This window comes from Ornithorhynchus anatinus, unplaced genomic scaffold, assembly GCF_004115215.2.
Source record: "Ornithorhynchus anatinus isolate Pmale09 unplaced genomic scaffold, mOrnAna1.pri.v4 scaffold_93_arrow_ctg1, whole genome shotgun sequence".
Classification (NCBI taxonomy): Eukaryota; Metazoa; Chordata; class Mammalia; order Monotremata; family Ornithorhynchidae; genus Ornithorhynchus; species Ornithorhynchus anatinus.
The window spans coordinates 756,746-783,312 of NW_024396943.1; the positions used below are offsets into that span (position 1 = coordinate 756,746).

The 26,567-nt window shown below is 49.6% G+C and overlaps 1 protein-coding gene across 1 annotated transcript in view; it reads left to right on the forward strand.

The window, feature by feature from the left end:
• Positions 1 to 526: 526 nt before the first annotated feature.
• SYN2 (synapsin II) overlaps positions 527 to 26,567 on the forward strand; it is a 141,854-nt gene continuing 115,813 nt past the window's right edge. Inside the window, exon 1 of the mRNA XM_029057319.2 lies at positions 527 to 967. Coding sequence (XP_028913152.1) covers positions 618 to 967 — 350 coding nt within the window. The 5' untranslated portion in view covers positions 527 to 617. The remainder of the gene's footprint in view (positions 968 to 26,567) is intronic.

The following is a 26,567-nucleotide window of genomic DNA, read 5'->3' on the forward strand; positions in this document are numbered from 1 at the left end:
GGCCACTTCCCTCCTTGACCTTTTGTAGATGCGGGAGCTGGAAGGACCCGAGAGCAAGAGGAGGTCTGGTCCAACCCTCGGCCCCCCAGCCCTCTAGATGGGGCAGGCTCCTGGAAGAGAGGGAGGGCAGCGAGAAGGGCGGAGCTGTGAGGTTTCTCTCATCTCCTCAGCCACCTTCCCCTCGCTCTCCGCCTGCTTCCTCGTGGTCCCGAAGCCCCGATCCCCTTGCCCGGCGCTCGGGGCCCGAAGAAACATAGAGGGGCGGGGCCGTGCGGGGGTGGGGGTGGAAACGGAGTCGGAGGGCGGGACTCACGGCCACAGTCTCTTTCTCCCTTCTTGAAGCTCGGAGGCCGAGCCCGGAGGGACCATCTCTGCTACCCCCTTATCCTGAGAGCGGCCGCGAGCGGAGGCCCGCCCCCGCAACACACCGCTCCCTCTCTTTCCCTCCTTAAATTCCTCCCTCTCTTTCTCCCTCCCTCCCTCTCCTCCCGCTTCCTTCGCCCCGCCCTCCCTCCCTCCCACCTGCGCTGTCCGCCTGCTCCCTTGCTCGTCCTCCCGCTCCCCAGTGCGCTCGCCCGCTCCGGCTCTCTCCATCTTCCCGTCTCGCTCCCGGCCAGATGATGAACTTCTTGCGGCGCCGGCTCTCGGACAGCAGCTTCATCGCCAACCTGCCCAATGGCTACATGACCGACCTGCAGCGGCCGGAGCCCCAGCAGCCGCCGCCCCCCACCGGACCCCCGGCCGCTTCCCCGGCCCCGGAGCGGAGGCCGCCCCCCGCCGCCGCCGCCCCGCCGCCGCCACCCCCGGCCGCCACTCCTGTGCAGTCTGTGGGCAGCAGCTTCTTCAGTTCCTTGTCCAACGCCGTGAAGCAAACGGCCGCCTCGGCGGGGTTGGTGGACGCCACCGCCGCCGCCGCCCTCAGGAAGTCCAAGCTGCTGCTGGTGATCGACGAGACGCACACCGACTGGTAGGTCCCCAACCCTTGTCGGCTTGGGGCAGGTCCGGCTGGTACCCGCCAACGGCACCTGAGCTCCGCCGGCGGGGATGGAGACGGGTTGGGTGCATGGGAGTGGGGGTGCGTGTGTACATGTATGCAGATGGCTCCTTGATTCTGGTTCTCCCCTAAGGGACGGATAAGAACCTTCCTTCCACCGCTCTGCTTCACCTGAAGCCCCACTTCTGGAGCCCTCCCCCACCTGCCTCGCTCTCCAGAAGCCGAAGAGCAGTGGCGGGGCTTTGGGGGCCCATGGGAGCCTCCCTGCCCGGCCGTGATCTTGTCGGGGAGACGACTGGCGGGTGGGGCAGGCCAGGTGCCCAGGGAAAATCCAATCAGCGGCAGGGTGGGTGAGGGATTGGCGCGGTGAGGAGACAGCGGCTCCTGGCAAAGAATTAGTCACTACCGGGCCATGGAAGGGCTTGACACTGGTGTTTTCTTCTAGCCAGGGACCCTGGTCTTGTGCGTCCTCCCCTGGGAATAGCCTTGGAGCCAGTGTATGTGTGTGGGGGTATGTATATGTGTGTATGTGTGTGGGGTATGTGTGGGTGTGTTTGTGTGTGTGAGTATGTGTGTGTGGGTGGGTATGTGTGCGCGCACGCAGGCACTCTTGGACCCACATTGGTAGTACACGAATTGGTACGTGTGCTGTCGTCTGCCTGCAGGCTCTGCAGCTTGTTTTTAGGTTCCAGGGGTTAGGATGCTGATACCGAAGAAACAGTGTGACTGAGGCCGGGGTGGGATGGGGAAGGGCAGTTCTGCAGGAGGAAGCTTTTTCTAGTGCTGAATCCTGGGTGGTCTGGGGACTGCTCTCAACATGGCAACTGGGTAGGCTACACTTTGTCACCTCTCTTAACCTTTTGGGCTCCCTCTCTCCCAGAACTGCAGGGAGATCGTCGACTAAAATAGATTTCAACTCACGAGAACACACCTGTTACAGTTGATGAGTGGTTATTATATCAGAAATCTGGAAGCGAGCTGGCGGGTTTGACCTCTTCCAGGACACGTTGGGACGGAACGAAAAGGGACTCGGTGGCTCAGGGATGGTGATTTTAGGTCTGCCATGTTGGGAAAGGTTTCCAGCCCGGCAGCATGCGATGTAGTAGGATCCTGCGAATTCCAAAACCTTGTTGGTGGGGCTCCCTGGAATCAGGCTGCCCAGCCTGGCCTCCCCGTTCCAAGGTTTCTAGTTCGTCGAGGGCATAAGGGCTCACTCCCGGACACCCTTTCCTCTTCCTTCTCTGTCAGCCTCCCCCCTCCTCCCCCCTCCTCCCCCTCCTCCCCCCTCCTCCCCCTCCTCCCCCTCCTCCCCTCTCCTCCCCTCTTTCCCCCACCCGTTTGCTTCTCCCCTCCCCCCTCCATGAAGGGGGGGGCGGGGCTAGCAGCCACAGTCCCTTTCCCCATCTCTCCCTCCATATCAGAGTCCGAACCTGCAGCGGACCTGAGTAGCAGACGCGGTCAAGGGCACCGAGCAACGCGTTCAGAACCAGAGGGATGAAACCACCATCCTGCCAAATTGCTGTTTGTGGGCCAGGTTTTGGCAGGCTCCCCAGCTGCCAGATCCAGCATCCTTTATTGGCGGTGGGTAGAGGAGGAGGAGGCTGTGAGGAGGGAAGGAGAAGGCCACGGAGTGGGCAGGGAAGGCATGAGGTCGAGGTTCTGTTTTTGTTTTTTTAAAAAACACACTTTGTGGTATGAGGTAGTTTTATTGCTTGATTACACACTCATTGACCTAAAGAAGCCCAGACTCATTGCCTAAAATCCTGCATGTGTTACTGGTTAATCTGGATGTCCATCACCACTTATATACTTTAAAATGGCTCAAGCCTGGCCTAAGTGAGTGATGCCTCTGTTGGGGGCCCAGTGATGACTGTGCTTTAATGATCACAGAATTGCAATTGAACGCTGCCACGATTGTGAGTCGTCATGGTTTTGTTATCGGTACAATTTAGGGTAGAAGAATCTCAAGACCGAATGCCCACCAAAGCTGTTGCTCATCTTGTACTTTTTGGCTCTTTGTGCCCCTTCCTGCTCCATGGTAAAGGGAAGCTCTTGGACACGGCTTCCCGCTTCAAAACCAAATACAGTTGAAACTGGATCACCCAAGGGTTCATGAGGTGCTCTGTACGTGTCCTAGGTCTTTTGGTTTTTACTCCTATCCTTTTAGGCATTTCACAAACAAGTTGTTTACACCCACTGCCTACACTTCTCCTCTAACTCTCCCTTCAACCCTCTACAGTCAAGTGGCTGTCCCTTTCTCTCCACAGAAACTGCTCTCCAAGGTCACCAATGACTCTTCCTTGCCAAATCCAATGGACTCTGTCATCCTAATCCGTCTTGACCTCTCAGCTGCCTTTGACTCTGAGGACCACCCCCTTCTCCTGGAAACATTACCTAACGTCAGTTTCTCTGACACCATCCTCTCCCGGTTCTCCTCCTGTTTCTCTGGCTTCTCCTTCTGTCTCACTGGCTCCTCTCAGCCTCTCACCCCCTAAATGTGGGTATCCCTCAAGGCTCTGTTCTGGGTCCCCTTCTGTTCTCAATCTCCACTCCCTCGTCGGGGAGCTCATCTGTTCTTCTGGCTTCAGCTCCGACCTCTAAGCAGATGACTTGATTGATAGATTGACTTTCAAATCAGTTTTGTCAGTCAGCCAGCCTCCTACTGAGTAGGGAGCACTGTACTAAGTAGCAAGACACCTGTTCCCTTCCCTCAAGGAGCTCATAATCTAAAGGGGGAGATGGACATAAATTATTTATCAATAGCAGGAGTAGGAGAAACCACAAAGATCTATCAAGAAACTTATACAACTGTACTACTACTACTAATAATGGTGGTATTTGTTAAGCACTTATTATATGCCAGACACTGTACTAAGCACTGGGGTGGATACAAGCAAATCAGGTTGGGCACAGTCCCTGTCCCATATGGGACTCACAGTCCTAATCCCTATTTTTACAGATGAGGTAATTGAGGCACAGAGAAGTGAAATGACTTGCCCGAGGCCACACAGCAGATAAGTGACTGAAGCAGGATTAGAACCCAAGACCTTCTGTTTCCCAGGCTTAAGTTCTAACCACTTGGCCAAGCTGCTTCTCATAACTATATTTACAGCAGGCAAAGATAGCTGAATTAATTCAATTGAATAATTGAATGTACAGATAAAGATATATGTACATAAGTGCCAAGAACAGGAATAAAATAAGTATTAAGGGTAGCTCTTGGGTTGGCACGACTGGGGTGTCAACAGCTTTAAACTCTCCCCTCCTCTCTCTATAATCCCCTCTCCTTTCTTCTACAATCTTGCATTTTCCCTTGCCTCCAGGACATCACCTCATGCTATCCCACAGGAATCTTTAAGCACAATTTGTCAAAAACTGACCTTCTAAACCCTCCTCCTCCTAATATTTTTCTTTCTTTTAATTTTATGGTATTGGTTAAACATTTGCTATGTTCTAGACACCGAACTAAGCCCTGTGGTAGCTTCAAGCTAATCAGTTTGAATACAGTACATGTCCACTGGGGCTCCCAGCCTTAATCCCTATTTCACAGATAAAGTAACTGAGGCACAGAGAAGAGCAGTGACTCACCCAAGGTCGCACAGAAGACAAGTGGTGAAGCAGGGATTAGAACCCAGATCTTTCTGACTCCCAGCACTGTGTTCTATCCACTATGCCCTGTTGCTTTCCTCCGCAACATTGCCCAGATCTGCGCCTTCCTCTTCATCCAAATGGCTACTGCCCAGGTCCGCGAGCTTGTACCCTCCGGACTAGACTACTTTAGCTGACACCCACAATCTCTCACTTGGCCCCCTGTAGCCAGCAGCATGCCTTGCTAGACGGGTGGCTGGGGGTGGCTGTGTGCAATCTGTACACTGTGGTGGAGTGAGAAGCTCACATCTGCCCTGCCAGTCATCATTAATGATGAAAACAGCATTAAAAGCTACCACCATTCTCCACTGTGGACAGAATGGTGTCCAGACCTTCAGGCCATCCCTAGTCTGACCAGAACAATGTTCCCTCTTTTCCAATAGCCATTCCCAGGTTTGCTGCAGCCCCAGATTCAGCAGCAGAGGGTTTCACTGGGTGATGGCGGGCAGATAGGTGGGCCAGTGCAGGAGAGAAGACATCACTGCTTCCCAGACCCTGGGGCTCAGGTGGCAGTGAATAAGTGCAAGGTTATTGCACCAAGGAAAAACCATCCAAGTGACAAGCACATGTGTCTCTTTATTGTTGTTTTGTGCTCTCCCAAGCGCTAGGTCCAGTGCTTTGCACACAGTAAGTGCTCAATAAATACAATTGAATGAATGGTCTCGGGCACAGAGCTGGCAGTTGTGGTTCAGGAAAGAGATTTTAGAGTTGCTGTTGACTGTTCCCTCCGATCACTGGTCCAAAGGGCAGTAGCAACCAAAAGGTCCACTGAAAACCAACACTGTCCAGAATCGATTTGCCTGCCCAGGATGGAAGCTCCTAGTGGGCAAAGAATGTGTCATTTCATTACTCTGTACTTGGCAAGCACAGGGCAGTACACTAAGTGGAAGCTCGAGAAATCTGGCTACTATTGCTACCATGTGTAATTCTGGGCCCTGTCTCTCAGGAAGGATGAAGGGAGCTGGAGAAGGGACAGGCGAGGGCCACCAAGATTCATTCATTTAATCATATTTACTGAGTACTTACTCTGTGCAGAGCACCATAATAAGCACTTGGAAAGTCCAATTTGGCAACAAATAAAAACAATCCCTGCCCAACAACGGGCTCACAGTCTAGAAGGGGCGAGAGACAACAAAACAAAACAAGTAGACAGGCATCAATAGCATCAATATAAATAAATAGAATTATAGATATATACACACTATTAATAAATAGAATAATAAATATGTACATATATATAAGTGCTGTGGGGGCTGGGTAGAGCAGAAGGAGGGGGTGGGGGCGATGCAGAGGAGGAAGAGGAGAGGAAAAGGGGGGCTCAGTCTGGGAAGGCCTTCTGAAGGAGGTGAGCTTTCAGTAGGGCTTTAAAGAGGGGAAGTGTTCTAGTTTGGCAGATGTGAGGAGGGAGGGTATTCCAGGCCAGAGGTAGGATGTGGGCCAGGGGTCGATGGCAGGACAGGCGAGAATGAGGCACAGTGAGGAGGTTGGCACCAGAGGAGCAGATTGTGCAGGTTGGGCTATAGAAGGAGAGAAGGGAGGTGAGGGAGGAGGGGGCAAGGGGATGGAGAGCTTTGAAGCCAATAGTGAGCAGTTTTTGCTTGATGTGAAGGTTGATAGGCAACTTCTGGAGATTTTTGAGGAGGGGGGTGGAGATGGACAGGAGGTTGTCCACAGGAATTTCCAAAGGAATAGAGCAGAAAAGAGTAGGGCTCATCCATCTGACAAAATAAGATCAAGACTGAGAGGAAGTATGATTGACATGTGCAAAATTAAGGGCTTTATCAAATCCCCCCACCAGGATCCTGTCCTCTCCCCCTCCCTTCAGGCTCGCATCTCCTCCTGCCTCCGGGACGTCTCCACCTGGATGTCGGCCCGCCACCTAAAACTCAACATGAGCAAGACTGAGCTCCTCATCTTCCCTCCCAAACCCGGTCCGCTCCCAGACTTCTCCATCACCGTGGATGGCACGACCATCCTTCCCGTCCCGCAGGCCCGCAATCTCGGTGTCATCCTTGACTCGTCCCTCTCGTTCACCCCACGCATCCTATCCGTTACCAAGACCTGCCGGTTTCACCTCTACAATATCGCCAAGATCCGCCCTTTCCTCTCCACCCAAACGGCTACCTTACTATTACGGGCTCTCGTTATATCCCGGCTTGACTACTGTGTCAGCCTTCTCTCTGACCTCCCTTCCTCCTCTCTCGCCCCGCTCCGGTCTATTCTTCACTCCGCTGCCCGGCTCATCTTCCTGCAGAAACGATCTGGGCATGTCACTCCCCTTCTTAAACAACTCCAGTGGTTGCCTATCGACCTCCGCTCCAAACAAAAACTCCTCACTCTAGGCTTCAAGGCTCTCCATCACCTTGCCCCTTCCTACCTCTCCTCCCTTCTCTCTTTCTACCGCCCACCCCGCACGCTCCGCTCCTCTGCCGCCCACCTCCTCACCGTCCCTCGGTCTCGCCCATCCCGCCGTCGACCCCCGGGTCACGTCCTCCCGCGGTCCCGGAACGCCCTCCCTCCTCACCTCCGCCAAACTGATTCTCTTTCCTTCTTCAAAACCTTACTTAAAAATCACCTCCTCCAAGAGGCGTTCCCAGACTGAGCTCCTCTTCCCCCTCTACTCCCTCTGCCATCCCCCCTTTACCTCTCCGCAGCTAAAGCCTCACTTTCCCCTTTTCCCTCTGCTCCTCCACCTCTCCCTTCCCATCCCCACAGCACTGTACTCGTCCGCTCAACTGTATATATTTTCGTTACCCTATTTATTTTGTTAATGAATTGTACATCGCCTTGATTCTATTTAGTTGCCATTGTTTTTACGAGATGTTCTTCCCCTTGACACTGTTTAGTGCCATTGTTCTTGCCTGTCCGTCTCCCCCGATTAGACCGTAAGCCTGTCAAACGGCAGGGACTGTCTCTATCTGTTGCTGACTTGTTCATCCCAAGCGCTTAGTACAGTGCTCTGCACATAGTAAGCGCTCAATAAATACTATTGAATGAATGAATGAATGAAAGGATGAAGGAGCTCTTGAAAGCCCCTCCAAAGGCTACCCACTTCCTCTACATTAAGCAAAAGCTCCTGTCCTTTGGTTTTTAGGGCCCCACCAGCTCTCACCATCGTAACCTATCGATCCAATGGCTAGTCTTATTCCTAGCCTCAGCACTTCTGTATCTAGCGATCTATATACATACACTAATTTTCTAATCATCTGTTTCCTCTTTCCATACTCTGGCTGCGGCCAGTTGTGTGATTGGATTCATCCAGTTCTCACTATTGGTAGCAGCAGTAACTGCCTGAGCTGAGCACCCATTGGGTGCACTGCACTGTCTTAGGCACTTGGGAAAGTACAGCATATGTATGCAAGAGACACTTTTATGGAGCTCACACTCATGGAGAAAGCAGACCTAGAAACAATTATAGAGTGATCTCTGATAGCCTGTCTAGACTATTAGACTGTCAGCTCCTTGAGGAACTCCTTGTGTCTTTTGCCTCTACTGTACTCTCCCAAGCACCTAGTAGAGTGCTCTACACACACAGTAGTCGCCCGACAAGTAGAGCTGACTGAAGTCCCCCAGGGTTTGCTAGGTGGATGGAATCCACTTCCATAGGAAATCCTGCCTCCAAAAATATTGTCACGTTCACAAAGTTTGGATCAATTCATACGTGAGTGGTCCGTAAGGGATTACCAGAACTAGGAAAGTGAGGACGTCTAGCCGGGAGGACAGCCGTCACATGGGTCCTCTAAATTTCCTGTGGTTGGCTCAGTTGGAGGCAGAGTGTTGAGAAGGCTGAGCTGGTTGGCAATCAGAGAGGGTGCTGGGAACCCATGTGGGCAGTGGGAGGGCTCTTCCCTCCAAGAACTGTGCCCCACTACTTCCTATTCCTTTGGCGTCTGGTGGTTTATTTTTGGCTGGTTTTCCATTCTAGGTGTCCACTTCCCCCATTTTGGGGGAGCCTGGAAATGATCTGTCTACTCTGCAATTACCCTATCACTCAGTGTGCACTTAGTCAACGATTAACGAAGCAGTGTGGCCTACTGGATAGAACACCGGCCTGGGAGTCAGGAGGACCTGGGTTCTCATCCCAGATCCGTCACTTATCTGCTGTGTGACCTTGGGCAAGTCACTTCACTTCTCTGTGCCTCAGTGACTTCTTCTGTAAAATGGGATTAAGACTGTGAGCCCCATGTGGGACGTGGACTGTGTCCAACCTGATTAACTTGCATCTACCCCAGTGCTTCATACAGTGCCTGGCATATAGTAAGCACTTAACAAATACTGTAAAGAAAATGATAGCACTTTCTCCATTGGGAACGATAGGTGAGCCTCTGTCCCGAGACTGCTTAATCGATAAAATTGCAACAGAAAGGCAGAGAGACCTGGGGGCCGGATCAGGAGAGGGCAGACCCGAATGCAAGTGCACGAAGGAGGATAAGCTCAGGGCAGTTGAGAAGTTGTTGACTTTTTTGGGGAGGGGGGCGGGAGCTACCTCACCTTATTGGAGAAAGTGGCCTTGTGGACCTTTCATTGATAATAACTTTTCCTAAGGGCCGGCTGGGCATCTGCTGGGCACCGGACTAATAATAATAATGATGATGGCATTTGTTAAGCGCTTTGTGCAAAGCACTGTTCTAAGCGCTGGTGAGGATACAAGGTCATCAGGTTTGTCCCACGTGGGGCTCACAATCTTAATCCCCATTTTACAGTTGAGGGAACTAAGGCACAGAGAAGTTAAGTGACTTGCCCAAAGTCACACAGCTGACAAGCAGCAGAGCTGGGATTTGAACCTATGACCTCTGAGTCCCCAGCCCGTGCTCTTTCCACTGAGCCACGCTGCCTGGGAACATGCAATAGAAGCAAAAGACCGACCCAAGTGACACAACTGGGAAAATAGCCTCAAGGCAAAAGAGCAAGAGCCTAGAAACCGAACAGTCATTCCCCTGAATGTGAAGGTGCCAATGTTAAATCTTAGTTGTGTTGTCACTTCTTCATGCCACCAGGTGCAGGTGGCATCTTGATGTTTATTGAGGACCTAAGCCCTCTCACACCTTGGCTCCACACCCAGCAACTAAGAGGACACTCCACAGTCCCAGGGGGTCCTCCTATCCCCTCTGCTCCTCTACAAATCTCTCTCTCTTTACTTTGCCCTTTCCAGTTTTATAACCGTTGGGGGAGAAGTTGACTTTCACTCTCACTTGAATTTGTGAGATAGTAGGGGAGTCTCCCTGGTAAGGAGCTTCTGTTTGATGCAGAGGGCAGCCACTGGACGCTCTTGAGTGGGGAAATACGGACTGAACGTTTTTTAAGAAAAATTATCTGGGCAGCAGAGTGAAGTATGGACTGGAGTGGGGAGAGAGGAGGCAGGGAGGTCAGCAAGGAGGCTGAAGCAGCAATCAAGGGCAGGATAGGATAAATGCTTGGATTAATGTGGTAGCAGTTTGGATGGAGAGGAAAGGATGGATTTTAACAATGTTGTAAAGGTAGAACCAACAAGATTTGGTGATAGATTGAATGTGTGGGTTGAATGAAGGAGATGAGTTGAGGACAAAGCCAAGGTTATGGGTTTGTGAGACAGGAAGGGTGATAGGCTCCAGCCCTAAGATGCTCAGGAATAGGCTACCTGCCCTGGGCCAGTCTGGAAACCATCTTCTATGGGCTTCTCCCTGTTCAGGCTCGTCCTGAGAAAAAGGGGATACCCAGGGCTGTCTCATCTTCCTTACCAGCTCAGGATAGCTCCAGCATGTACACCTCAAGGCTCTCCAGGAAATTAGCAGCCACCTGCCCTCCACCATGTGTAGGGCTTGAACCCCCTCCCTCAGAGGCCCAGGAAACCTTTGAAGGCTGGGCTGATAATAATAATAATAACGATGACATTTGTTAAGCTCTTCCTATGTGCAAAGCACTGTTCTAAGTGCTGGGGAGATACAAGGTGATCAGGTTCACGAGAAGCAGCGTGGCGCAGTGGAAAGAGCACGGGCTTTGGAGTCAGGGCTCATGAGTTCGAATCCCAGCTCTGCCACTTGTCAGCTGTGTGACTGTGGGCAAGTCACTTAACTTCTCCGTGCCTCAGTTCCCTCATCTGTAAAATGGGGATTAAGACTGTGAGCCCCACGTGGGACAACCTGATTCCCCTGTGTCTATCCCAGCGCTTAGAACAGTGCTCTGCACATAGTAAGCGCTTAACAAATACCAACATTATTATTAGGTTGTCCCACGTGGGGCTCACACTCTTCATCCCCATTTTACAGATGAGGTCACTGAGGCACAGAGAAGTTAAGTGACTTGCCCAAAGTCACATAGCTGACAAGCAGCAGAGCCGGGATTAGAGCCCATGACCTCTGACTCCCCAGCCCATGCTCTTTCCACAAAGCCACGCTGCTTCTCTAATGACTGGCACGCTGATGACTGGCTCCCCTGTAGGCTCAGCCCAGTGAACAGAACCTGGGCCTGGGAGTCAGAGGACCTGGGTTCTCATTCTGGCTCCAATCAATCGATCATATTTATTGAGTGCTTACTGTGTGCGGGGCGCTGTACTAAGTGCTTGGGAGATTACAGCACAACAATATAACAGACACATTCCTTGCCCACAATGAGCTTACAGTTTAGAGGGAGAAACAGACATTAATATAAATAAATACATTACGGAATATACATAAGTGTTGTGGGGCTGGTAGGGGTAGGTGGTGAATAGAGGGAGAAGTCAGGGTGACACAGAAGGGAGTGGGAAAAGAGTAAATGAGGGCTTAGAGAAGACTTTTAGGAAGAGATGTGCCTTCAATAAGGCTTTGAAGTTGGGCAGAGTAATTGTCTGATTTGAGAAGGGAGGGCGTTCCAGACCAGAGGCAGGATATGGGGGGGAGGGTGGTGATGAGATAGATGAGATTGAGATAGAGTGAGTAGGCTGGCAATATAGGAGTGAAGTTCCTGGACTGGGTTGTGGTATGAGGGGGCAAGGTGATTGAGTGCTTTAAAGCCGATGGTAAGGAGTTTCTGGTGGAAGAGGAGGTGGATGGGTAACCACTGGAGGTTCTTGAGGAGTGGGGAAACATGGACTGAAAGTTTTTATAGAAAAATGATCCAGGCAACAGAGTGAAGCATGGACTGGAGTAGGGAGAAACAGGAGGCAAGGAGGTCAGCAAAGAGGTTGATACAGTAATCAAGGAGGGATAGGACGAATGCTTGGAGTAATGTGGTAGCAGTTTGAATGGAGAGGACAGGATGGCCACAATTAGGGGATGGGAAGCAGAGGAGGAGCCCACAAAAGAAACTGAGAAAGAGCACCCAGAGAGGAGGAAAATTGTATTTTCTGAATTGGACTTTCCAAGTGCTTAGTACAGTGCTCTGCACACAATAAGTGCTCAATAAATACGATTAAATGAAGGAAAACTGGGAGAGGAAAGTGACAGCAAAGATGAGGTTGGATAATATTTCCAGGAGAAGGTGGTGGTCAACTGTGGGCAGTCGAGAGGTCAAGGAGGATTAAGATGGAGTAGAGGTCATTGGATTTGGCAAGGAGGAGATCACTGGTGACATTTGAGAGGGTGGTTTCTGTGGAGTGAAGGGGATGGTAGCTACATTAGAGGGGATCAAGGAGAGAATTGGAGGAGAGGAACTTAAGGCAGTGGGTTTAGACAACTCGGTCAAGGAGTTTGGAGAAGAATGGTAGGACGGAGGTGGGGTGAGAGCTGGAGGGAGCCGAGGAGTCTAGGAGGGTCTTTTTTAGAATAGGGAAGACTTGAGCATGTTTGAAAGCAGTGGGAAAGAATCCACTGGAAAGCGAACAGTTGAGAACAGCGGTGAGGGAGGAAGGGAGGGGGGGCAAGGGTTTTGATAAGGTGTGAAGGAGACGTGGGCATGTTTGAAGGCAGAGGGGAAGAAGCCATTGGAGAGTGAGTGGTTGAAGATGGAAGTTAAGGCGGGGAGGAGGGAAGGGGCGAGAGTTTTTATAAGGTGGGAGGGGATGGGGTCTGAAGCGCATATGGAGGGGGTGGCACTTGCGAGGCTGGAGGAGATCTCCTCTGAAGATACTGCTGGGAAGGATGGGAAAGTAGAAAAGGGGGTTGAGACGGGGATGGAGGAGGGGGGGGCGACTTTGGGGAGCTCACACCTGATGATGTCAATTTTCCTAATGAAGTAGGTAGCCAGATAGTTGGGGGTGAGGGATGGGGGATGGGGAGGAACAGGGGGCTTGAGGAGGGAGTCGAATGCCTGGAACAGCCAATGAGGGTGATGGGCATGGGTGTCAGTAAGGGAAGAGAAATAGTGTTGACAATATCACCATCAACTGCCTGCCTCACATTATCCTCAACTCATCTCTCTCCAGAATCCGCCACTTCTTCTCCATCTACACCACTACCATGCTGGTCCAAGCACTTGTCATATCCAGTCTCTACTACTGCATCAGCTTCCTCGCTGACTTCCCTACCTTCAGCCTCTCCCTTTCCCAGTCAGTACTTCATTCTACTGTCCAGATCACTGTGGACAGGGAATGTGTCTCCAGCTCTATTGCACTGTACTCTCCCAAGTGCTTAGTACAGGACTCTGCACACAATAAGTGCTCAATAAATATCACTGATCCTCAAAACCTTCCAATGGTTGCCAATCCCTCTCTGCATCAAGCAGAAACTCTTTACCCAAACTGGCTTTAGGGCATTCAATCAGCTCTCTTCCTCCTACCTTACCTTGTTAATCTACGACTACTACTGACTTTGCATATTTTGCTCCTCTAACACCAACCTACTCACTGCGCCTCATTCGATCAATCAATGGTATTTATTAAGTGCTTACTGTGTGCAGAGTACTGTACTAAACACGTGGGAGAGGACAATGCAGTGGAGTTGATAGACGTGATCTCTCCCCACAACAAGCTTACAGTCTGCAGGAGGAGGAGGCCTCATTCTCATCTCACTTATCAATCCCATGTTCACTTCCTTCCCCTGGCTTGGCGCTCCCTCTCCCTTCACATCTGACAGACCACCACTCTCCTCATCTTCAAAGCCCAACTAAAATTCCATCCCCTCCAGGAAGTGTTCCCTGACTAGTTTCTCATCTCCCCATCCTATTTCTCCTCCGTATTGTATTACCTATTCAATTGAGTCCGTACCTCCTAAACACTTAAGTACTCTCCCATCTCCCTGCACCATTTACGTATATATCCTTTCATTCACTTGCTCTCCCTACTGGTAACTGATTTTAGTGTCTGTCTCCCCTTTTGGATAGTGAAATCCTTGAGGGCAGGGATCATGTCTATTTACTCTGCTGTACTCTCTCAAGTGCTTAAGTGCAGTGCTCTGCACATAGTAAATGCTCATTAATTACTCATCCCTGACTTCAAAGGGCTGACAATCTAGTAGGGGAGTTCACCTAATATCAGGTGCCCAAGTGAGTTGGTCCCCTCCCAGGGTGACCTCCTGGCATGGCCTGGCATGGCCCATTTCCTGCCTCTGGTAGCTAAAAGCAGTAATGTTTCTTCCTAGTGCCTTGTGCGATCTGGACTGATGTCATTCCTTCTCTTGGGGTTGGAAAGACCTAAACGAGTGCTGGCTGCAGGAGGGAAATTGCTTGAAGTGAAGCTGTGTGTTTCCTAATTAAACCCAGCTATGATAGATAAGTGCTTGGGGCCCATGTTTCCCTGAGTCACACGAACCTGCAGTGTGAAATTCCCTGGAGAATTCAGATCACGCTGTGTAGACCTGAATTTCAGGGCCAACAAGAAACAAATGGCTTAGGGTTTTGTTTTTCTACCTCAGCCTGGAGAGAGAAAATGGATATTTTAAGAGCTGGCAATGCCAATTTCTGTGCCAAATAAATTCAGGAAAGGAGAGAGAAAAACTTTGTTTATCTCAGGAGAAATTCAGAAACCAAACTAGATGACTGTTCATTTATTTATTATTTGCTGAGCACCTACTATGTAAAGAGCACTGTGCTGAGTGCTAGGAGAGGGCAATGGAGATAGAAGACCCAGTCCCTGTCCTCAAAGTTTTCTATCTAGTGAGGGAGATATGCTGACATATTGTATGAATACAGTGGAAACAAGAAAAAAACCCTTGGTTACGAAAGGTAAAAGTCAAAAGGGAGCAAGGAAACAATGAGTAAATGGAGTAGACATATCTACTGGAATAGAGAATTGATTGGAAGAAAACTATAGACAACACCATTGTCCTCCCTGTCTCAAAAGCCCATAATCTTGGCATTATCCTCAACACATCTCTCTTATTCAGTCTACATATTCAATCTATCACCGAATCCTGTCTGTTCTAAGGAATGTGTCTATGAACTCTGAATTGAGCCACAGAGAAGTGAAGTGACTTGCCCAAGGTCACACAGCAGACAAGTGGCAGATCTGGGATTAGAACCCAGGTCCTTCTCTCAGGCCTGTGCTCTATCCACTAGACCTTGCTGCTTCTGCATGAGGCAGGCATTAGTACCCTTGTTTAACACACAAGGAAACTCAGGCCCAGAGAGGTTAAATGACTTGTCATAGGTCATACAGCAAACGGGAGACAGAGCCAGGACTGAAAACCAGATCTCCATGATCTTTCTACTAGATCACACTGCCTCCCCTGTTTATTTACAACACTGCTTACTTTTGTAAGAGGCTCTTATCCTTCTTCCTGTTGTACATTTGGCAGTTTGCCTGTGTTCCTCATTTAAAAAAAGTATTTTTACTATTTTTTAATGGTATTAAGCACTTACTATGTGACAAGAATTTTACTAAGATAATCAGGTTGAACCCAGTCCCTGGCCCATATGGGACTCCCAGTCTGTCGGAGGAAGGAGAATTCATTCCCCATTTTACAGATGAAGTAATTGAGGTGCAGGCCTGGAGAATTTAAGGGACTTGCCCAAGGTCACACAGTAGACAGGTGGTGAAGCTGGGATTAGAACCCTGGTCCTCTGACTCCCAGGCCTGTGGTCTTTCTACTGGGATATGCTGCTTCCCTCTAATTGTGGTATTTGTTAAGCACTTAATATGTGCCATGCACTGTGCTAAGCTCAGAGGTAAATACAAGATAATCAGGTACCCCATGGGGCTTGTAGTCCAAATAGGAGGGAGAACAGGTATTGAATCTCTATTTTGCAGTTGAGGGAACTGAGGCACAGAGAAGTTAAGTGACTTGCCCAAGGTCACCCAGCAGGTACATGGCAGAACCGGAATGAGAACCCAGGTCCTCTGACTTCCAGGTCCATGTTCTTTTCACTAAGCACCACTCCTCCTTAGCACTGCTCTTTAGATTGTAATCTCACTAAGGACAGGGAATGGGTATCTTTGCTTTGGTTAGCTATTCCAAGCTTCTAGTATGGTGCTCTGCTCACAGCAGACCCTCAACAAGTGAGGGGTGATGATAATGATGATGACTGAAGGGGAGAGTCAGTGGTTTGCTGATTACATGTTGGAATTTTATGTTGGCAACATCTAGCCAGGGGCTGGCAGTTCCCAACACTGAAGACCTTTAGGAACAGGACAGTCCGTCCTGGACCCGAGTCTGTCAGTGTCTGCCATTAGTCTCTTGAGACATCTTCCCGTCTGTCTTCCCATCTGCCTACTTCTTCCAAGTGGCCCTCCCTCTGTCAGACTCACTTCCTGGTCACTCTCAGAGTCGTTTTGCTGGAGTCTGGACTGATCATTAGCAGACTGGCAAGATGCTGGTTCACAATGACGGAAGGGGGAGTTGTTGCTGGACTGGAACGAACACACCCAGGGATCTTTTCACGTCACGTCATCATACCATTGGAGATGGAGAATTACGATTGTAATTTTACCTTCAGTGCCAAATGGGTATCTGGGGGCCCCTGCTCACGTTATTCCCCTTTCCTCCCCTCATGCTCGGTAATGGATTGTCTTATTCCTGCTGAGCATACGTGCTTATTTGGAATGTATTCCATGTGTGCTAAATGGAGGAGTGCACTTTTCAGCTCTCTGGTCAAAAATGTCTTCCGAAGCAGAAACAGAACAGAGTCTGGGAAGCATGAGAGCTACAGCCTGCATATGGGAACAGAGGTCCCTTTGTGATGATAATAATAATAATTTTGGTATTTGTTAAATGCTTACGGTGTGCCAGGCACTGTATTAAGCGCTGGGGTGGATATAAGCAAATTGGGTTGGATTGCAGTCCCCATCTCACATGGGGCTCCCAATCTCAATCCACATTTTACAGATGAGGTAACTGAGGCCAGAGAAGTGAAGTGATTTGCCCAAGGTCACAAAGCAGACAAATGGCAGAGTCGGGAATAGAATCCATGACCCTCTGACTCCCAGGCCGATGCTCTATCCACCACGGCATACTGCTTTGCCATGCCGCTTTGTAGTGAGCTTTGAGTCAGGGGCATTGGTTGGTCTATGCTGGGTCACTGGAGGAGAGTCAGGGATGGAGAGGGGAGAGTCAGGGGGTATTGGGTGGTTCATGCTGGGTTACTGGGGGAGAGTCAGGGGCATTGGATGGTCCGTGCTGAGTCACTGGGGGAGAGTCAGGAATAGAGAGGAGAGAATTGGGGTGTTGTATGGTCCATGCTGGATCACTGGGGAAGAGTCAGGGACGGAGAGGAGAGAGTGAGGGGTGTTGGATGATCCATGATGGGTCACTGAAGAAGAGTCAGAAATGGAGAAGAAAGAATTAGAGAAGTTCTGAAATAATCCGAAGAAACAGCAGCCACCCAGTTTTTGTCCTACACTTTCAGGCTTGGCTAGGTGGAACTGGGCGGAACTTCTGTCAGACCATTAGGAAACCCAGCTGCTGTGGTCTGGCCAGGGACCTCCTCCGTCACTTAACAGGCTGCCCACAAGAATTGGCTCATTATTTCTCCCTCTCCGATCATCTTATATATTGTGGGGCAACCAGGGAAAACCTGGAACCTTTACCCTCCCTCCCTTGTCCTCCCTTGCCCTCCTCTCTCCTTCCTTGCTTTCCCCTGCCCTCTCAATCCAGCAGAACTGAGGACTGGGAAATGAGGCCAGAAATGATATCTAGATGGTGGATCTTTGGATCATTTGAGGCACTGAGCAAGGGGAAGAGAGGTCCAGGGAGAAGTCTGTTCACAAATGGTTTTTAAGAGATCAAAAGGTAATTGATTCTCTGGCCTCCCACATCCCGGATTTGTTCACAGCTCCTTTTAGGAAGAGCAAGAGGATGCCGACAGCCCTGTAACCAAATCACAAAGTGATAGATTTCTGAGTTAGGGTCAAAAGGGACATGGACTTGGGAGCAGACTTGGAGCCATATAACAAGCGATCCAGGATTGGGAACATTGGCTAGGCTCAGAAAAAGTTTGATCATCCCCAGCACCGATGTCCTCACTCCTTTCATCAGTGACCTCATTTGATCCTGATCAGTCAATCATATTTACTGAGCACTTACTGTGTGCAGAGCACTGTACTAAGCACTTGGTAGAGTAGCTGGTTGTGGGAAGGAAATGTGTCTGTTTATTGCTATATTGTACTCTCCCAAGCTTTTAGTACAGTGCTTTGCACACAGTAAGTGCTCAGTAAATACAAATGAATGAGAGTGCAATATAACAATATAACAGACACATTCCCTGCCCAGAATGAGCTTACAGTCTAGAGGGACCACTATCTTACCAGTCAGGTTTTCTTCTTCTCACTTGTCAGATGAGAAAACTGAGGCCCTTTGGGAAGCCCAAAACTTGGCTGGCACAGAGTATCATAAACTGAATGAGCCAGTAGCATAGTGGCATGGCTCAGCTTAGGCTGGATTTTGCTTGAAGGTGCAGGTGCAAAGGCTGGGGATTTATTTACTCCCTCCCCTTCCTCAATCCTTAGCCTTAGTCAGCTAATAACCCTTCCTTTTCCCTATTAGTGTCTTGGATGGGGGCCGGACCTGCTTTTCACATTTTAGGAGAGATCTGGAGAAACTGGTGAAGGAGGGGTTAGAAAAGAGAGGCACCCAGCATGTGGGCAAAACTTCACAAGTCACACTGTGATTCTCAGGGGATTTAAGTACTTTGTGCCAGGCACTGGGAGGTGGCCACCAATCAATGTCAGTCAGTGATTTTTTTCAATCAATCAATTTATTGAGTGCTTATTATGTACAAAGCACTGCCCTAAGCACTCGGGAGAGTCCAATACACCTTCAAGCCAGAGAGCATCACATCTGTTCTTCCCTTGTGAAGCTGACTGAGGGGCCTGGCAGAGCACTCATTCTGAGATCTTGGGAAGAAAGATGCTAGAACAATTCCTGGTAGCAAAACTAACCAAGGTTCAGGCAGGTTGGCCTGGTGGAAAGCAAGCACTTAGTACAGTGCTCTGCATAGGCAGCACTCAAATACCATCAATTGATTGAGAAGAACTCAGACTTGGGAGTCAGAGGACCTGGGTTTTAATCCTGGCTCTACCACTTGCCTGGTGTGTAATCTTGGGTAAGTCACTTCACTTCTCTGGGCCCAATTTTCTTCATCTAATAATAATAATAATAATGTTGGTATTTGTTAAGTGCTTACTATGTGCCGAGCACTGTTCTAAGCGCTGGGGTAGACATAGGGGAATCAGGTTGTCCCACGTGGGGCTCACAGTCTTAATCCCCATTTTACAGATGAGGGAACTGAGGCCCAGAGAAGTTAAGTGACTTGCCCACAGTCACACAGCCGACAAGTGGCAGAGCTGGGATTCGAACTCATGAGCCCTGACTCCAAAGCCCGTGCTCTTTCCACTGAGCCACGCTGCTTCTCAATCTGTAAATTGGGAATTCCATTCCCAGTCTCCCTTCTACTTAGACCGTGAGCCCCATGTGGACTTTGTCCGACCTGACTAACTTGTACCTATCCCAGAGCTTATAACAGTACTTGACACATAGTAAATGTTGAACAAATACCACAATTATTATCACTATTATTAGGGAGGGGTAGATGAGAGAGATCTCACATAAGGGGTGATTTAGTCATCATTTTTTAATTTAGAGATGAGTTATTCTTTGGACTTTACATGATTTTTTTTTTCCATCTCTGGAGTTGAATTGACAACAGCCCAACTGCAGGGCAGGTTGGACAAAAATCTTAGTGGGTAGCATAGCATCTGTTACCTCCCAGACACTGCATCCCCAGCCAAATTCTGCTTCCCCCCCCAACACACACACACACACACACACACACACACACACACACACACTCCTCTCTCTCTCTCTGTCTCTGTCTGTCTCTGTCTCTCTCCTAGCAGCATGAGGTTTCCATTGTGTTCCATTCCATCCCTTCCTGAAAATGTCCCGCTGACCCTGTGGAGATGAGGCAGCGGACTGTGAGATGGCTTCCGTGTCTCACCCCCTAAGCAACAAAGGAGTATGCCTAACCGATGGCTCATGCTGGGGTCCAGGGGGAGTCCATCCCACGGATCCTCTTGGAGGCCTTCTTCCAATAGTCCACTATTCCACAGGCCCAGGGGATTCCTCTGGGGCCACTCCACTCAGGTTGCAAGCAAGGTGAGGGGATATTGGGGGTGGCAAAGCCTGAGATGTTCTCATTAGGTAAGGTGATGTGGTGATGTCAGGAACACTCAGTACAGTTCATTGCACCCAGTGGGTGCTCAGTACATGCTCCTAATGCTGCTGCTGCTACTACTAAGAGTAGCAGCCTGGCTTAATGGATAAAGCATGGGCCTGGGAGTCAGAAAGACATGGGTTCTAATACTGACTCTGCCACATGTCTGTTGTGTGACCTTGGGCAAGTCACTTCACTTCTCTGTGCCGTAGTTCCCTCATCTGTAAAATGGAGATTATGAATGTGAGCCCCATGTGAGACAGGGACTGTGTCCAATCTGATTAACTTGTATCTACCCCAGCACTTAGAACAGTGCTTGGCACATAGTAAGCACTTAACAAGTACTATAATTATTAATTATTATTATTATTACTACTACTACTACTTGAGTGGGTGGGAGGCAATGTATGCTTCAACTAACATTGGGTACATCTTCAATTTGGAACTCCTTTTCTCTCCACTCCCTCTCCCCAAGCCCACCCCTCTTTGTTGTCCTCCCCCTCCTCTGTCTCCTCCTTCTTGCCCATCATTTTTTGCCAACCCCACCATTCTCCTTGTTTTAGAAGCTCAGAATTGAAAATGTCATCCCACTGGTCTCCCTGCCTCCATGGAGACCCTCCCCTCTTCAATCTATGCTATACTCTGCCTCATAAATCAAAAGCCTCTAATAGCTTCCCATTTCTCTCCACCTCAAGCAGAAACTCCTGCCCCTTGTCTTTAACCCTGTCATCTAGCCTCTCCTTTCCTATCACCTCTCTTCTCCTACTCATCTCCAGCTCATGCTCTATACTCGTCCCAAGTTCACTGCCTATCTGTGCCTCATTCTCCACTCTCCCACCTTCAACTTCTTGCTCACATCCTTCTCCAGGCCGGCAGCTCCCCCAATACCTCCTTAAGTCGACCAAACCAAGTCTACCCATCTCCCCCCTAGATGATCTGATGTGGCTAATAAGGTGGGAAGAAGGAATGGGCAGGAAAGAGTTAAATTATAAAAGAAAGTTTTCCTGCTTTCCCCCTTTCTCTTTCGCTGTCCCACCCCACCCTACCTTATTTCCTCATTTATTAATATAATCGAGCTGTTTTACTATTCATTCCTTCTATTCTGCTATTAGGCTAAATACCCTTTTCTGGGAGGCCAGTATAGCCGGTTACTAAGATACATTTCAGGCAAATTCGTGCATTCTAGGAGACTAAAAGCAGTGTTGAAAATAAATATCGAAGGGCAGTTTTTCAGGCTGCAACAGACCTGGCCTCCATGTTTGCCTCCTGTCCATTTCTGATGAGGCACGTAGAGGCATGTGAAGGCATGAAGAGGTGTGTGGAGGCGGTCATGCTGCAGGAGAGGAGGTGAAAGGGGCTGCAATAATTTCTGTAGCCTCCTCCCCCAGGGCCCGCAGTCACTGCCGCACACTGAGAGTAAACCAGATGCTCTTGCTCCTCCCCCATCCCCCACTCCTTCTCCTCCCCCTCCCACCTCCTCCTTCACTGATGGAAGGAGCTCTTGACTGATCTTTCTGTCCATTATTTCTCTTGGCCAGTTTGAGGGGGGTGTCTGAGAAACCAAATATCCCCTTTGTCTTGGAGTGGGCCAGTGCATCTGTCTCTGTCTGTCTCTGTCTGTCTCTGTCTGTCTCTGTCTGTCTCTGTCTGTCTCTGTCTGTGTCTCTGTCTGTGTCTCTGTCTGTGTCTCTGTCTGTGTCTCTGTCTGTGTCTCTGTCTGTCTCTGTCTGTGTCTCTGTCTGTGTCTCTGTCTGTGTCTCTGTCTGTGTCTCTGTCTGTCTGTCTCTGTCTGTCTGTCTCTGTCTGTCTGTCTGTCTCTGTCTGTCTGTCTCTGTCTGTCTGTCTCTGTCTGTCTGTCTGTCTCTGTCTGTCTGTCTGTCTCTGTCTGTCTGTCTGTCTCTGTCTGTCTGTCTCTGTCTCTCTGTCTGTCTCTCTGTCTGTCTCTCTCTGTCTGTCTCTCTCTGTCTGTCTCTCTCTGTCTGTCTCTGTCTGTCTGTCTCTGGCTGGCTGTCTGGCTGTCTGGCTGGCTGTCTCTGGCTGTCTCTCTGGCTGTCTCTCTTTTTCCCCTCTCCCCTCCACCTCAAGAAACTGCCAAGCTCTCTTCTCCCTCCTGTCCGCTAGCATTGTCCCGTGGGTGGATCTGTGGGTTAAGCTTGAGGGTGGGAGTGGGCTGACAGCTGTGAAGCTTCCCAAATCTCACCAGATCCAGGTCTGGATTCAGACTGCTGGAAATATCTCCTGAGTCTGCAGGGCAGTGACTGCAGGGATGGGCTCTGGATGCCAGGCTCCACTGGAGGCTCCTTATTACTCGGATTCCACATGTGCTGCTTATTTTCCATCCCTTGTTCAGCATGTTACGGCATCACGTCCTCTCTCTCCCTGTTCCCATGACCCACGGACCAATGAGCAAACACAGGCTGGAGATTGTCTTCTTTTAGTGTCCTTGAGATCTAAGAAGTCAAGGGTTGGGGGCTGCCCTGATCCCCTTTAGGTCAGCAGCAGGAAACCCTTCCCTCCTCCCTGGCAGGAGAATAAAGCTGGCTGTCTTGGTGATGAGTTATTCACCTTTCTGAGGAATTCGATTCACGCATTTGTCATTACACCTCGCCCACGCAGGCCCAGGAACATCAATACCATCCTGTTGCAGTGTGGAAAAGCGGGGACATGAGGAGATGAAGAGGAAGAGGTGAAGGAGGAGAGCCCGAGAGCAGGGCCGGCCAAGGCACGTGCCGCTTGTCCCGTGCCCCTCACCCTGTGCCTCCCAGCTGCTCCTAAGGGGCTTCAGGGAGTGGATGAGAGTAATAATCCCTTCCTGGGGGGGGGGGGGGGAGAGGATGGTGAACTGTTGCTTGTTCCTTACAGCTCTTTGGGCTGGACTCACAGCTTTGTCCAAACTATACCTCCAAGCCTGGCAGTTTCCTTCCTAAACCTTCATTCATTCATTCATTCAATAGTATTTATTGAGCGCTTACTATGTGCAGAGCACTGTACTAAGCGCTTGGGATGAACAAGTCGGCAACAGATAGAGACAGTCCCTGCCATTTGACGGGCTTACAGTCTAATCGGGGGAGATGGACAGACGAGAACAATGGCAATAAATAGAGTCAAGGGGAAGAACATCTCGTAAAAACAATGGCAACTAAATAGAATCAAGGCGATGTACAATTCATTAACAAAATAAATAGGGTAATGGAAATATATACAGTTGAGCGGACGAGTACAGTGCTGTGGGGATGGGAAGGGAGAGGTGGAGGAGCAGAGGGAAAAGGGGAAAAAGAGGGTTTAGCTGCGGAGAGGTAAAGGGGGGGGTGGCAGAGGGAGTAGAGGGAGAAGAGGAGCTCAGTCTGGGAAGGCCTCTTGGAGGAGGTGAGTTTTAAGTAGGGTTTTGAAGAGGGAAAGAGAATCAGTTTGGCGGAGGTGAGGAGGGAGAGCGTTCCAGGACCGCGGGAGGACGTGGCCCAGGGGTCGACGGCGGGATAGGCGAGACCGAGGGACGGTGAGGAGGTGGGCGGCAGAGGAGCGGAGCGTGCGGGGTGGGTGGTAGAAAGAGAGAAGGGAGGAGAGGTAGGAAGGGGCAAGGTGATGGAGAGCCTTGAAGCTTAGAGTGAGGAGTTTTTGTTTGGAGCGGAGGTTGATAGGCAACCACTGGAGTTGTTTAAGAAGGGGAGTGACATGCCCAGATCGTTTCTGCAGGAAGATGAGCCGGGCAGCGGAGTGAAGAATAGACCTTCTCCTCCCTCCCTCACAACTAACTCTTCCCTCCCCCGTCCTCCTTTCCCCTTCCCAACTCTGATTTTGGGGAGTGGGGAGATGAGAATAGAACTTTTTTTAGAAAAACGATCCAGGCAGCCGATTGAAATAAGGACTGGAGTGGGAAGAAGCAGGAGTCAGGAAGGGCAGCAAGGAGGCTGATGCAGTAGTCAGAGTGGGATATTAACAAGTGCCTGGATCAGCATGGTAGTGGTATGGGTGGGGAGGAGAGGGTGGATCCGTGAGATGTCATGAAGTTAGAACTGACAGGATTTCATGATAAATTGAATGTACAGGTGCAAGGAGAGAGAGGAGTCAAGGATATGGGCTTGTGAGACAGGGAGGATGGTGGTGTTTCCACAGTGATGGGAAAATCATGGGGGAAAGAGAGAGAGTTTGGATGGGAAGATGACTTCACTTTGGACATAGCCTGAGGTGTCTGCAGGACATCCCGGTAGAGATGGCCCTGTCCCACCCAAGGCTCACAGCCTAAGAGGGAGAGCAGGAATTTAATCTCCATTCTACAGAGGAGGAAACTGAAGCCCAGAAAGGTCAATTTACTTTCCCAAGGCCACTCAGCAGCCAAGTGGTGGATATGGAATCTTGAACTGCTTTTCCCCAGCATCCAAGCCCTCCCAAAATCCCACCTCTACCTGGAGGCTTTCTCTGACTAAGCTCTGCCCACCCACCCTCCCAGGTGGCGTCTTTCCATCAGCTGCCCTCAGCTATGTGTACAGACTTTGGCACCCAGACACAGCCTGAATTTTCATTTATTTCTTTTTCTATAAGCCTTGCACACTCCCGCTATCCCTCTCATTGCGGGATAGTAATGTAAGCTCATTGCGGGTGGAGAACGTGTCTACCAACTCTGTTATATAATATCTCCTAAGTGTTTACAGTGCTCTGCACACAAAGTGCTCAATAAATACGATTGATTATCAACAGCCAGAACGTTGAATGAGTCGGTCTCCTCCATTAGACTGGAAGCACCTTGAGGGCAGAGACCATATCTACTGATTCTGTGTAGTCTCCCAGGAGCTCAGTATAGTGTTCTGCATACCATATACGCTCAGGCAATACCAATCAGTGATTGATTGATTGACTTAACAATGACCTCATGGCTCTGCAATGGCAAAAAGGCAAACTAAGAACGGATCCAGATCTGGGATACACCTTTCTGTCAATATTTTTTTTTTATTTTACAGGTCTCTCTTCTGCAATTTCTTTTGAAGAAATGCAGCCCATATGGAAATGTCAGGACAAAATGTGTCTTTGTTCCATCCTGGAAAAGCAATTTAATGTAGGGTTTTTTTAACTTCATAATTTAACAAAGATGAAAGGAAGTTTATAGGTGGAAAGTGATCAACTCACATTTAATTTTCCACTTTAAGCTCCTGAAATCAGGCTCCGAGTTACCTAGATTTCAAAACTAAGAGCAGGATCCCAGGCAAATTGTTGCTTTAAACACCATTAGCTACAGTTGGAAAAGATTAATTTTCCTCTTTTCTTTATCTGTATTTCTTAAGCACTTAATATGTGCCAGGCACTGTATTAAGTGCTGGGGAAGATACAAGTTAATCAGGTAGGACACAGTCCTTGTCCCACATGGGACTCACAGTCTTAATCCCCATTTTGCAGCTGAGGTAACTGAGACACAGCAGTGAAGGGACTTGCCCAAAGTCACACAGGAGACAAGTGGCGGAGGTGTGACTAGAACCTAGCTCCTCTGACTCCCAGGCCTATGCTCTGTCCATGAGGTCACACTGCTTCTGTAGTTATAGCACTCTGCTTAGTGCTGTGCTGGGATGGATGAGAAGCAGCATGGTGTAGTGGGTAGAGCACTGGCCTGGGAGTCAGAAGGTCATAGGTTCTAATCCTGGCTCCACTTGTCAGCTGTGTGACCTTGGGCCAGTCACTTAACTTCTCTGTGTCTCAGTTACCTCATCTATAAAATTGGGATTGAGACCTTGAGCTCCACGTGGAACAGGGACTGTATCTACTGTATCTACTGTATCTGATTTGCTTGTATCTACCCCAGCACTTAATACATTGCCTGACATATAGTAAGCGCTTAACAAATGCCATTATTATTATTCAAGATGATTTTAAACAGTCCCACATGTTGGGGTTGACTGGGACTGGATTAACTGGGGGGGCGGAAGGGGAGGGATGACAAGCCTATAAAACATGTACATCAGTTACAGACAATGGGAGCATTTATAAAGGTTAAGATTTTAGGACGATTGATTTTAGGAGGGACGATTTTAGGAGGGAAAGCCCTTCAGATGTTCCTCAGTCTTGGGTCCATTCTAACATTTGGCAGAGGGGTGTGTGTTTGTGTGGGAGGTGGGGACTGGATTCTGTGACTGACAAGATGTAACCGCTCTAGTAGGCCTCAGTGTCCTCATCTTTTTCCATGGAGACCCCCAACTCTCCAAATGTCTCCAAAACTCAGTCTGTTCCCGGCCCTGGAGGCTGTTTTTCTCAGCCGTGGGCATACAAACTAGGGACCGGCCTGCTCAAGGGAACGGTTACAGAGTGCAGGGCAGAGCAGAGAGCTGCAGGCTGAGAGGGTAGCCAGCCAGGCAGCGGCTTTGCTTCCAAACGATGGCCAAGTGTCCCCCAACCAGCTCCTCTGAGCAGGAGATCCTGCATGGCCTGGCTGCCCACCCACTTGGCCTCCCGCGAGCTGCTT